Here is a 12,997-nt window from a genome sequence, read left to right on the forward strand (position 1 = left end):
AGAAAGACGCGTCGCTCTCAACCATGACTCACCAACTTGCTGCAAGTAAAACAGAATGCATCATTCGCTTGGGCTGGAGGACACTTTTTCAAGTGTAGAAGACAGATCATGACACTCTTGGAATAAATAAAAACTATGGAATACAGTGTTCAAGAATAATCATTGCACATCGGACACATTTTCACTATCATCTCCTTTTGCAAGTCTCTTCGGGTTTGCTGCCGAATCCTAAAATCAACTTGACTCGATATTTCGGAGATCAAACTGGTCGCCATCTTCAGGAGAATCCTGCTTCTGCTGATGAATCTCGCTGAGAACTGACGCCAGGCTGCAAATCGACGTCCTATATAGGCCACCGTTCAGTACAGGGGGCATGCGCCGCCCATCGCGGTTGCTGCCCTCCAAGACGGGGAGGTGGCGCCGCCCTTAGTAGAACACTGGTGGCAACGATATATCGCACTCAGGGCCGCACCGAAGAACGTTCAATTTTGATGCGAGATAATAAAGGATTCCAATTCTTGCTAAGAGGAAACCCATTGACTCTGTTGATTAAATTTCAATCGCCTCTATATAGAAACTGTTCCAAAAACCGTAAATGTTGGGAACTACCACAGTTTCATAAATTTCATACCGTGTCCCTCATTTAAGCAGTGTTCTGCTACTTCTGATTTTTCCGGATGTTATAGCCTCGTATGACGGCAATGTTCCACACACTTGTAATGAACTGTGTGAATCGAACGGCCAATGTAAGCCTTACCACATTGACACGGAATTTTGTATACACCGAGTTTCCTAAGCCCCAAATCATCTTTGACAGAGCCGAGTAGTGCACCAATCTTAGAAGGCGGACGTATCACACTCTTAATGTTAAAATTCCTTAAAATTCGTCCAGTCTTAAACGATATGCCTCCAGCATAAGGAAGAAAGGCCACCGATCTATGTTCCTCTTCACACACCTCGAGAGATGGTCCAAACTCCATAGCTCGACGAATCTGCTTCACGGAGTATCTATTTTCCTTAAAAACAGCCATCAAATGCGCAAGTTCTTGACTTAAGCTGTCGACGTCGGAAATGGCATTTGCTCTGCGTACCAAAGTCCTAACGACGCCACTGCGTTGGTGTGGTGGATGACAACTCTTAGAATGCAGATATCGATCTGTGTGCGTCGGCTTTCGGTGAACACTGTGTCCCAAAGTACAATGTGTTTTTTTATAAACCGTAACGTCTAAAAATGTGATGGGAAGCATCCTTTTGCAGTCAGGTTACATCATAAAAAAAATTAGAACCGTTGCGCAAATAAACAGTAAAATTGATATTTAACAGTTATAAATATTAATAGTGCGGTTGAATTACACACGTTTCGGTTACAGGCAGTGAGCGTCGTTACCTCGTTATGAAATCATCCAAAGTTAGCAAAAGTCTTCACAGATAGGCCTTGCTGATGACGTCATTAAATTTGTTGTTTGTATCAAGGGGAAAGAAATGACAATACCGACGGTTCAGAAACCATGAGCAGAAAATGTGCTAACGAATAATCCAGGATATTTTGAGAAGGAAGGGGAAACTTTCGACGATCCTCCACATTCGGATCATTACTACTGACGGCAGACAACATCGAGCAAGTGAGACAAAATCGATTACTGTTAGCGTGGACAATATTAATGTCAAAAACCATGAAGATGTAACTAAACGGATCATCCATTGCTTTTCGCTGGCCGCCGTGGCCCAGTGGTTCTAGGCGCTTCTGTCCGGAACCATGCGACCGCTACGGTCGCAGGTTCGAATCCCGCCACGGGCATGGATGTGTGCGATAACCTTAGGTTAGTTAGGTTTAAGTATTTCTAAGTTCTAGGAGACTGATGACCTCAGATGTTAAGTCCAATAGTGCTCAGAGCCATTTGAACCATTGTTTTTCACAAAAACTGTGTTGTTTGTAATGGTAGTAACTCGATTTATAGTCGGACATGCAATAATCACTTTTGTAGTACACAATCAAAGGACTGTGACATCAATGCTTCGATCAATTCCGAAAGAAACCTTAACTAAAATCAGTTTTATAAACTTATCCAAAAGTGAATTGTTAGCACTGGAGATTACCTTGAGGGCTAATAACGTTGCACGTGTCTTCTGTGTACTTTATTTGATGATACGATACATCGAATATTTTACGCGTCCGTAGTATTATATTCCCAACGCCACTGCGCTGTCGCGGCGGGGTCTCTATTCTAATGAGCGAGGCGGCGCAGTGGTGAGTCACTGAAGTCGTAGAGGGGAGGACGCCGGTCCCTGCCATCCAGAATTAGGTTTTTCGTTGTTTCCGTAAATCACTTAAAGGAAATTCCAATACGATTCTTTTGCAAGGACGTAGCCGACTTCCATCCCTTTCCCTCCCAAATTCGAGATAGTGCTCCGTCTCCAATTACCTTGTTGTCAAGCGGACGATGAAATTTCATCTGCCCGCATCTCGTGGTCGTGCGGTAGCGTTCTCGCTTCCCACGCCCGGGTTTAGGGTTCGATTCCCGGCGGGGTCAGGGATTTTCTCTGCCTCGTGATGGCTGGGTGTAGTGTGCTGTCCTTAGGTTAGTTAGGTTTAAGTAGTTCTAAGTTCTAGGGGACTGATGACCATAGATGTTACGTCCCATAGTGCTCAGAGCCATTTGAACCATTTGAACCAAATTTCATCTTTCTTCTTTACTGTTCTATAGAGTCTAGATGATACGTTCTGCTTCATGCGAGATCACTCTGTATAGTATATATCATCTATGGAAGCTTATCAAGAAATTTTAAAGTTATTTTATGAAAAAATGAACTATACTACATTGTTTAACTACGAGCACCTGTGTAGTGAAATATTTCTTTCTTTTCTCTTGTAGGAAACATCTGTTTGTGCCAGAGCTAGCAGCGGCGTGGCTGGATGAACTTCGCAAAGAGTTTCATTTCCGGCCAGATGTCCAAATGGTGGCAGACGAGAAACTGAACAACGCCAGAACCCAAGTAGCCGAGATGGCAGGCTGTAATCATAGTCAGGTAATCGCTTCGTTACATGCAGACAAGTACAACTGGGGTGTGGAGAGCGCCCACAGGTTGCCAGCTAAAGACATTTTTGCCAACTGTCCCATCTGCTTGGAGATCACCTTGAGCTGTAGTTTTTTTGTTTTCTCATGAAGGCTTGTATTATTCTTACGACTCGGAAATCTCCACTTCCCGAACACGAGTAACGTTCCGCCATCAGGCCTGCTGATTGTACATTATGAGAAGGTTAGCAGCGTTGATCAGCTCCATGGGAGCGCCAGTCCCGTGCCCAACCATCACTGGGCGAGTCTTTTCCTCCTCCATCCGCTTTTCTCTTCCCGCCTCATATATAGGCGAAACATTAATAAAACCGACAAAATGCAGGAGGAAAAAAGGTTCTACGAACGTGTGTCCGAAAATGTATCGTCGCCTCGATAAATGACACTGACGAATGATAGTTCCTCTGATACGTGCCTTGTGTTACTGTATGTTGCGTGCTGTGTGATTGACGAAGCGAACTGTAAGCAGCAGAATGGTCCTATATTCATGTCGGAAACAAGCCGAGATCGTGTCTGTGTACGGCCAAGCAGATGGAAACGATCGAGAGGCAGCACCGCTATACCAGAACAAGTACCCTCACAGGCGCCAGCCACATCACACAACGTTTGAAGTTCTTTTTGGACGTTTGTGTGATCATTGATCCTTTCAGACAGACGAACGTGCATGGAGGTGGCGGACTGTGCGTACACTAGATTTGGAGGACCGAGTTCTACAGGATATTGAGACAAACCCTAGTACAACCTCCAGGCAAGTGGCCGGCCAGCATGATGTAAGCCAAAGTACGCCTATGTGTATCCTGCATGACAACCGCTACTATCCCCATCACCTGCAGCGAGTGCAGGGATTATCAGCAGCGGATTTCCTTCTACGGGAAGGATGTTGTTGATGGTTTTTGTAGCAGACCATTACAGTTATAGGATTTCTGTCATCAATCCTTTCTACCGAAGAAGCAACCATGATCAGAACTGGCATCATCAGTGTGCGTAATTGTCACCTTTGGGCTACAGACACAGCATGTAGTCAGGGGAACATTCATTCGTCAGCGTCATCTACTGTGGCAACGATGCATTTTCGGACACTTGTTCATGGGGCCTTTTTTCCTCCATTTCCAGTTGGGAATCTGTCGCTGCAGTTTGTTGGTTTTATTAATCTTCAGTCTGTTTGTTCAAGGTGATTTTGCCGGCCGGTGTGGCCGAGTGATCCTAGGCGCTACAGCCTGGAACCGCGCGACCGCTACGGTCGCAGGTTCGAATCCTGCCTTGGGCATGGATGTGTGTGATGTCCGTAGCTTAGTTAGGCTTAAGTAGTTCTAAGTTCTAGGGGACTGATGACCTCAGAAGGTAAGTCCCATAGTGCTCAGAGCCACTTTTTTTTTAAGGTGATTTTACCAAATGGAGACAAATGATGCCTGAGAGTAAGGAACAAAAATGTTCATACTGAAATAGGGCCGGAGGTATACCCACTTGAAGGTCGAGATAAAAGGTGTTGAACGCAATACGAATGCAACATGATCCCGTCGTCAGCCCAAGGCAGGTAGCCCGCCTGCATGGAGTAAGCTAGACGACCGTGTGAAACCTTCTCCGCAACTGCCACTATGCGTATCACGTGTGCACACCTTATGACCTAACCACTGTAGCTAATGTTTTGTCACTGGTCGTCGCACAGGTCACCAAAGAGCTGCGATTTATGTTGTCCGTCCTATACACACCTGAGCCCAATTTTACAATAGGCGGTATTGTCAACCTTCATAACATACAACTGCGGGCTACAGGCAATCCGCACGCTATGACAGAAGCAAACCATCGGCACCAGTTCAGTCTCAATGTGTGGCCAGGGATTATTGACGATTGTCTGTTGAGTGTGAAGCTAAAATACTAGAACAGTCAGAAAATTCCCTCTTACCTGGCGTTTCTCATGCGTGCTGTCATTCACTGAAACCTATACTGTTAAAGATCTTTCATTTCCACCTTCAAGTGGAACGCATTTCTGGTCATACGTTCATATGACCTTTTTTGCTCCATTTCGTACAGTATCTCACCATTTATCAACATCGTTGCATTTTTTTGTTTATTTATTTCGTTAACAATTCCAGATGTTTAAACAATATTTTCGGCAAATACTGGAACGCTAAGTACTTTGGTGTGTGATAAAGTCTTAACTTTTGTATCGATCAAGATATTGAAGCAAGTACGATTTTTTTAAATAGAATGATATACTTGTTTAACGGCATCCGAAAGCACTTGGAAAGACGAGTACAGTGTTATCGTTCTTGTCAATGTTTGTTAAACAATCCGAGACATGTTCTAAAACTGAAAGGCAAGTTTGTCGGAATCGGCTATTGCGTTTTGAACACGCTCGTGGTAGGCTACTTCGTTGTATCAAGCCTTTCGACTGTTTACTTGTCTGCATGTCATGCCTGCTTCAACATTTCTTGGACGCAGACATATACATCACTGAGGAGAAGACAGACATGCTACTTTTAAATGACGAATGGTGGCATGAGTCGCATTGCCAAGGAATGTGGCATCAGACAGAAAAGTGTCATTCCGCATCTTGCATAGACATGAATTCGCTCCCCTATCATGTGTCATTACATCAGGCTTTCGGAGAACGTGATTTCGAAAGTCATTTAAAATTTTGATGGTTTTCCCTCCGTCGCTTGGGAGACGACACTACGTTTCGCCAGCATTTGCTCTATACCAACAAAGCAACAATTACGAACCACGTTAATGTAAATTTACGTAACATGCACTACTGGGCTAGCTGAAAATGCTCGCTGGTTCCGTCAGGTATAACAGCGCCAACCGTGAAGGGTAAGCATGTGTTGCGGCATCATAGGAAATTCCTTTGTGGGCCTACCTCATCCCAGGGACGTTAAGTGGAAATACGTGTGCACGCTTTCTGAAGAGCATTATATCTGTTCTTCTGGAAGAGGTGCCATTAGATAAGCGATAGTGTATTTACGTTGCAACACGACGGCTGCCCAGCCCACTTTTTCCGTGTTGCAACGCAAATACTGAATGAAAAGTTTCCTGACGTTTTCATTCAGTATTTGCTGCAGTACAATGGCAATGATTTCACTCCTCTTGATTTATTTCTGTGGGAAGCACTGAAAGATGCTGTCTATCATGAATCCCAACTACGACAGACGACATGCGCCATCGAATCGCCACAGCATGCAACGGCATATGATCCAACACGTACTTTCATCTGTTCATCTCTCTCTCTCGAACATCAACTGCCAACGTGCTATGCAGTCGATGATAAACAATTTTATCACGTACTTAAATAAAGTGTAAAACTACGTTTCGTTAAGAAAGGTATTTATGTTGTGGGTTACTTGTCGTCAGCCATTTTGACTAACTGTTTTGTTTATTAAAAGTGTACTCCGTCTAATTACATTTTCGAGTAAAATTTATAGACACATATGTCCGACAGCTGGTGGTCTACTTTAAGAAGCATTCAGGCGTCCCGAGGCAAAGCTAGTTTAGCTATTTCTTTTAAATGTGGGAAAGTTAATACTTTTTTCCCTTGAATAGGGCTGTTTGTCATTATGAAGTATGAATGGCCGACGCTTCTGTTTCGGCTTTGACAAGTAAGCGGCAACAGGGAATGTTTAAATAGAAAACTGCCAGGCTAAACTAAAATTAACGAACTTCCAGGGTGCTGGAGTAGTTCGGGTGAGCAACTTCTGTTAATTAATAGAACGAAAAACGACTACAAGTTGCAAATATTTTACTTTTTATTCATTCGATGACTAGTTTCGGGCCGAGACCCGTTTTCAAATCAACCTACAGGACAGAAAACCGAATTTACCCTCCTGCGTAACACAGTTATTACCAAGTTCTTAGGCATATGCCAAAGATACAGAACATATCATTTTAAACTTACATAACAAAGTCGAAAATGGCTTTTCCGAAGATATCAAAAATGTGCGATGTACATATAGCGTGCATACAGGTAACAGGCAGTTTACTCCTTCCGCTGTCCTTAGGAAACCTCGGGAAGGGGCTCCCTATCAGGATATAGGAGACCATTTCATTTATTAAATGTTCTCCAACCATCTGGAATACAACAATTCATACAATAACCGTACATGCCCGCAATACAATTAATAATTTTTAAAATCTTTGCCAGAAAGAGTCAAAGACTTAAAATCTCCGATGAGTAATACACAGCAGCGCCACATACGGCACGTACTACAAAATGTATGTCATTTGGGAACGTAAAAATCATTAAATGTGAAACCGTGCAAGTTAACAATGAAATTATTACGTTTTTAAATCCTCTACCAAAAGCAGTCAATTATTTAAAACTACTGAACAGTAAAACACAACAGCACCACATATGGCGCGTATTACAAAGTTGTATGCTATGTAGACAAGTAAAAATCGTTAAATGTGAACAACAAAAAACAGTATTAGCAAATAAAATAATAGAACTTTTTAAATCTTTACCAAAAAGACTCAAATACTTAAATCACTGAAATGAAATGTCGTGTGGCTAGGGCCTCCCGTCAGGTAGACCGCCTGGTGCAAGTCTTTCGATTTGACGCCACTTCGGCAACTTGCGCGTCGATGGGGATGAAATGATGATGATTAGAACAACACAACACCCAGTCCCTGAGCGGAGAAAATCTCCGACCCAGCCGGGAATCGAACCAGGGCCCTTAGGTTGACAGTCCGTCGCGCTGACCACTCAGCTACCGGGGCGGACACTTAAATCACTAATCATTAACACACAGCAGCGCCACATATGACGCTTATTACAAAGTTGTACGCCATGCTGGCGCGTAAAAATCATTACATCCGTTACCAAAAACTGTCAGCTATTTAAAACCACTTGAACAGTAAAATAAAACAGCACCACCTATGGCACGTATTACATAGCTGTATGCCATGTAGGCACGTAAAAATCTCTAAATGAATAGCAACATTAGTATTAATAGAAAACAATAGGAGATCAAAGATCTTCGTCACTTCCGACCATTTACAAGCATAAAAATGTTATCACACCGAACTTTACAAATTCCGTGGAGATAAAACAACTTTTTCATAATATGTCCCACCTCAACCGTTTCATCTGTCCCCCCCCCCCTACCCCTCCACCTACAACTATACTTCTACCCTACACGCCAATGGGTATGGTTATGCTATGTTTTCCTTTGGATGACAAGTACGTTTTTGGTTCCTCGAAAAAAAGAAAACTTGTAGTTTAATGTTTGTTTTTACGTGGAACATATTATGAAAACGTTGTTTTATCTGCATGAAATTTATAAAGTTTGGTGTGATAAAATGTTTATACCTGTAAATGGTCGGAAGTGATGATGATTTATAATCTATTGTTTTCTATTAATACTAACGTTGCTGTTCATTTTTAGAGGTTTTCACGTGCCTACATGGTATACAGCTGTGTAATACGCGCCGTAAGTTCTATTGTTTTATTTTACTGTTCAGTGGTTTTAAATAGTTGACAGTTTTTGTAATGGATTGAAAAAGTAAAAATGTTATTGTTGACTTGCAAGGTTTCACACCTAAATGAATTTTACGTGCCAACGTTGCATACAACTTTGTAATACGCACCATACGTGGCGCTGCTGTGTATTACTGGTTAGTGATTTTAAGTATTGGACTGTTTCTGGTAAAGATTTAAAAAGTTCTCCTATTGTTTTGTTTTATAATACTGTTGTTGCTGTTCACATTTAATGATTTTTACGTGCGTACATGGCATACAACTTCGTAATACACGCCGCATGTGGTGCTGTTGTGTTTTACTGTTCAGTGTTTTAAATAGTTCACTATTTTTGGTAGAGAAAAAGGTAATAATTTTATTGCTGAATTGTACGGTTTCAATTTTAATGATTTTTACGTGCCAACATGGCATACCACTTTGTAATACGCGTCGTATGCGGCGCTGCTGTATTCTACTGTGCGGTGAATTTAGGTATTTGACTCTTTTTGGTAAAGAATTTAAAAAGTATTAATTTTGTTGTTGGCTTGTACGGTAATCGTGTGAATCGATGTATTCTTGATGTTTGGAAAACATTTGCTCCATGTGATGTGCCAGAAGCTAGCAGATGCCGCACTTCCATATACAAAAGTCGTAGCTCACTCTGTACGTCAGTTGTATAGGAAATAAGGTTTTTGTCTTAGTAGCAAAGGTGCGTCTTGCTGCATATGACTACAGAGTCTCGGAAGAAAGTTCTCCTTAGCGGTGTTTACACCACTATAGCTCTGACTCTGGCCACATTGTTTTCCTCTTTTATTACATTTCTCGGATTCTTTGGTAAAGAGTTTCAACCACAACATCAACAAGAATTATATTACTGCAGTCGTGCTATCAAGCGCTTTCGGATGCTGTTAAAAAGTGTGTAATTCCATTTAGAAACCATACTTGTTTCAATATCTCAGTCGATACTACAGCTAAAGCACTTTATCACATACCAAAACCTCATGCCCTTTAGCGTACTGTCATTTGTCGAAAACCTCTTTTCAGTACCTAGAACCGTTCACGAAATAAGAGGGGTGTTACATCTGAAGTGACTATATATATACAGGGTGATTATAATTATAGTTAAAATTTCAAACCGCTGTAGAAATTACACCACTGGTTAGAATGATGTCAAATTGCAACGGAATGTTATCGGAGAAGGGGGAAAACGTATGGCAGAAGAAAAATAAATAGTTATAAAATGTAGCAATACATGGAGCTGTAAGCATCATAATTTAATAGTGGTCGACTACAAATGACAATTGAATCATACAACAATGCCTAAGGTGTACGTCTGACGTTAAACAAACTGTACTTTTCAGTGTGCACGGGTGTACAGGTGTGATACTGTTAGTTACGTAAGCTCATCCACCACGGCAAGGTCATATCTCATCGGATGGAAAAAATCGGATTTTAATTGTTCTGAGGCCGAAAACCTCATAGAAAGCATCACTCACATCGGTTTTTAATTGTCCTGAGGCCAAAAACCGCATAAACAGCATCAGTCCATCGGTTTTTAATTGTCCTGAGGCCAAAAACCGCATGAAAAGCGTCAATCAAAATCAAATCGGATTATTAATCTCCGTGTGACTGCCACAAAACATGTTCAATATGCTGCCCACCGTTTTCTGCAACTATTTGAAGTCGAGAAGCAGCATGTTCCACAACTGATCGAAGTTTTTCCGGGGTCACGTTCAAAATGTGTTGCGCAATGCGTGCCTTCAATGCAGCCAAGTTTGCAGTCGGAACACTGACCATAACATCTTTCAGATAGCCCCACAGCCAGAAGTCACACGGATTAAGATCAGGTGATCGCGACGGCCGGGCTGTGGGGAAATGGCTGATGATTCTAGCATTTCCGAAATGGCGCTTCAGCAGCTGCTTAACTAGATTTGCAACTGCGGAGGTGCGCCACCTTCCATAAAATTGATCCCGTCCAGACACATCCACGCTGTTGGAGAGATGGAAGGAGGTGGTTGCAGAATAGACACTCATAAGGCTTACCAATGACGGTACAGGTAACACGACTGGAAGCACCTGTCTCCTCGAAAAAATATGGCCTATAATAAATGATGCGCTGGCCAGTGTGGCGGAGCGGTTCTAGGCTCTTCAGTCTGGAACCGCGCGACCGCTACGATCGCAGGTTCGAATCCAGCCTCGGCCATGGATGTGTGTGATGTCCTTAGGTTAGTTAGGTTTAAATAGTTCTAAGTTCTAGGTGACTGATGACCTCAGATGTTAAGTCTCATAGTGCTCAGAGCCATTTGAACCATTTTGATAAATGATGCCGTAAACCTACAGCACGCAGTGACCTATTCAGGATGAAGTGGTACTGGCTGATTTGCATGTTGATTTTTCCGTTGCCCACATTCGACAATGCTATGTACTGACATACACTCCTGGAAATTGAAATAAGAACACCGCGAATTCATTGTCCCAGGAAGGGGAAACTTTATTGACACATTCCTGGGGTCAGATACATCACATGATCACACTGACAGAACCACAGGCACATAGACACAGGCAACAGAGCATGCAAAATGTCGGCACTAGTACAGTGTATATCCACCTTTCGCAGCAATGCATGCTGCTATTCTCCCATGGAGACGATCGTAGATATGCTGGATGTAGTCCTGTGGAACGGCTTGCCATGCCATTTCCACCTGGCGCCTCAGTTGGACCAGCGTTCGTGCTGGACGTGCAGACCGCGTGAGACGACGCTTCATCCAGTCCCAAACATGCTCAATGGGAGACAGATCCGGAGATCTTGCTGGCGAGGGTAGTTGACTTACACCTTCTAGAGCACGTTGGGTGGCACGGGATACATGCGGACGTGCATTGTCCTGTTGGAACAGCAAGTTCCCTTGCCGGTCTAGGAATGGTAGAACGATGGGTTCGATGACGGTTTGGATGTACCGTGCACTATTCAGTGTCCCCTTGACGATCACCAGTGGTGTACAGCCAGTGTAGGAGATCGCTCCCCACACCATGATGCCGGGTGTTGGCCCTGTCTGCCTCGGTCGTATGTAGTCCTGATTGTGGCGCTCACCTGCACGGCGCCAAACACGCATACGACCATCATTGGCACCAAGGCAGAAGCGACTCTCATCGCTGAAGACGACACGTCTCCATTCGTCCCTCCATTCACGCCTGTCGCGACACCACTGGAGGCGGGCTGCACGATGTTGGGGCGTGAGCGGAAGACGGCCTAACGGTGTGCGGGACCGTAGCCCAGCTTCATGGAGACGGTTGCGAATGGTCCTCGCCGATACCCCAGGAGCAACAGTGTCCCTAATTTGCTGGGAAGTGGCGGTGCGGTCCCCTACGGCACTGCGTAGGATCCTACGGTCTTGGCGTGCATCCGTGCGTCGCTGCGGTCCGGTCCCAGGTCGACGGGCACGTGCACCTTCCGCCGACCACTGGCGACAACATCGATGTACTGTGGAGACCTCACGCCCCACGTGTTGAGCAATTCGGCGGTACGTCCACCCGGCCTCCCGCGTGCCCACTATACGCCCTCGCTCAAAGTCCGTCAACTGCACATACGGTTCACGTCCACGCTGTCGCGGCATGCTACCAGTGTTAAAGACTGCGATGGAGCTCCGTATGCCACGGCAAACTGGCTGACACTGACGGCGGCGGTGCACAAATGCTGCGCAGCTAGCGCCATTCGACGGCCAACACCGCGGTTCCTGGTGTGTCCGCTGTGCCGTACGTGTGATCATTGCTTGTACAGCCCTCTCGCAGTGTCCGGAGCAAGTATGGTGGGTCTGACACACCGGTGTCAATGTGTTCTTTTTTCCATTTCCAGGAGTGTATTTTGTCAGATGTAAGTGGGTTATGTCTGTCCACAAAATCGTCCACGGCGTCATTGTCCATTTCCATGCGAGCACGAAATTCTAAGGCAAAGGTCTCTCTCTTGCTGGCAGGTCAACAGGAAGCGACTCGTGCATGTGGGTAATTTTGAATGGATAACAAAGTAGGAAGTTTCGTAGGATTTTACGCACCGTGCTCCCGAGTATGTCCAGTGTTCGGGCAATTCTCTGGGGACTACACGTTTGCACATCATCACTCGTCTCCTCCTGCATTGCTACGGCCACTGCTTCCACTGACGTCGAATCAGTTCGTTTCTTCCCTCTACCAGGTCGCACACTAAAAGAACCCGTCTTTTAGAATTTCCGAATCATTTTCTCCAGACCCACGGCAGTCAGCGGACAACGCCTTTTTTTAAATCCTTCAGTGTCAGGAACTTCTGCAGAGCGACGTGTGCACAGTCACCATTCTTATGATACAGCTTTACAAGCAGAGCGTGATGCTGGATTGAGACAGTCATGGCGAACGTCGCAGACGGAAAAGCCGTGTACCCGGCGTGTTTATGCCAACTTCAGTGGGTCGTGCTCATGGCAGGTATTTTCATTTACGTATTCTGACACAT

The 12,997-nt window shown here is 44.3% G+C and overlaps 1 protein-coding gene across 2 annotated transcripts in view; it reads left to right on the plus strand.

Annotated features, from left to right (window-relative positions):
• LOC126457558 (galactoside 2-alpha-L-fucosyltransferase SEC1-like) overlaps positions 1-12,997 on the plus strand; it is a 55,158-nt gene that overhangs the window by 20,520 nt on the left and 21,641 nt on the right. For both annotated transcript variants that reach the window (XM_050093970.1, XM_050093971.1), the window contains exon 2: positions 2,874-3,027. In XM_050093970.1, the coding sequence (XP_049949927.1) occupies positions 2,874-3,027 (154 nt within the window). The remainder of the gene's footprint in view (positions 1-2,873; positions 3,028-12,997) is intronic.

This window comes from Schistocerca serialis, chromosome 2 (assembly GCF_023864345.2).
Source record: "Schistocerca serialis cubense isolate TAMUIC-IGC-003099 chromosome 2, iqSchSeri2.2, whole genome shotgun sequence".
Lineage (NCBI taxonomy): Eukaryota > Metazoa > Arthropoda > Insecta > Orthoptera > Acrididae > Schistocerca > Schistocerca serialis.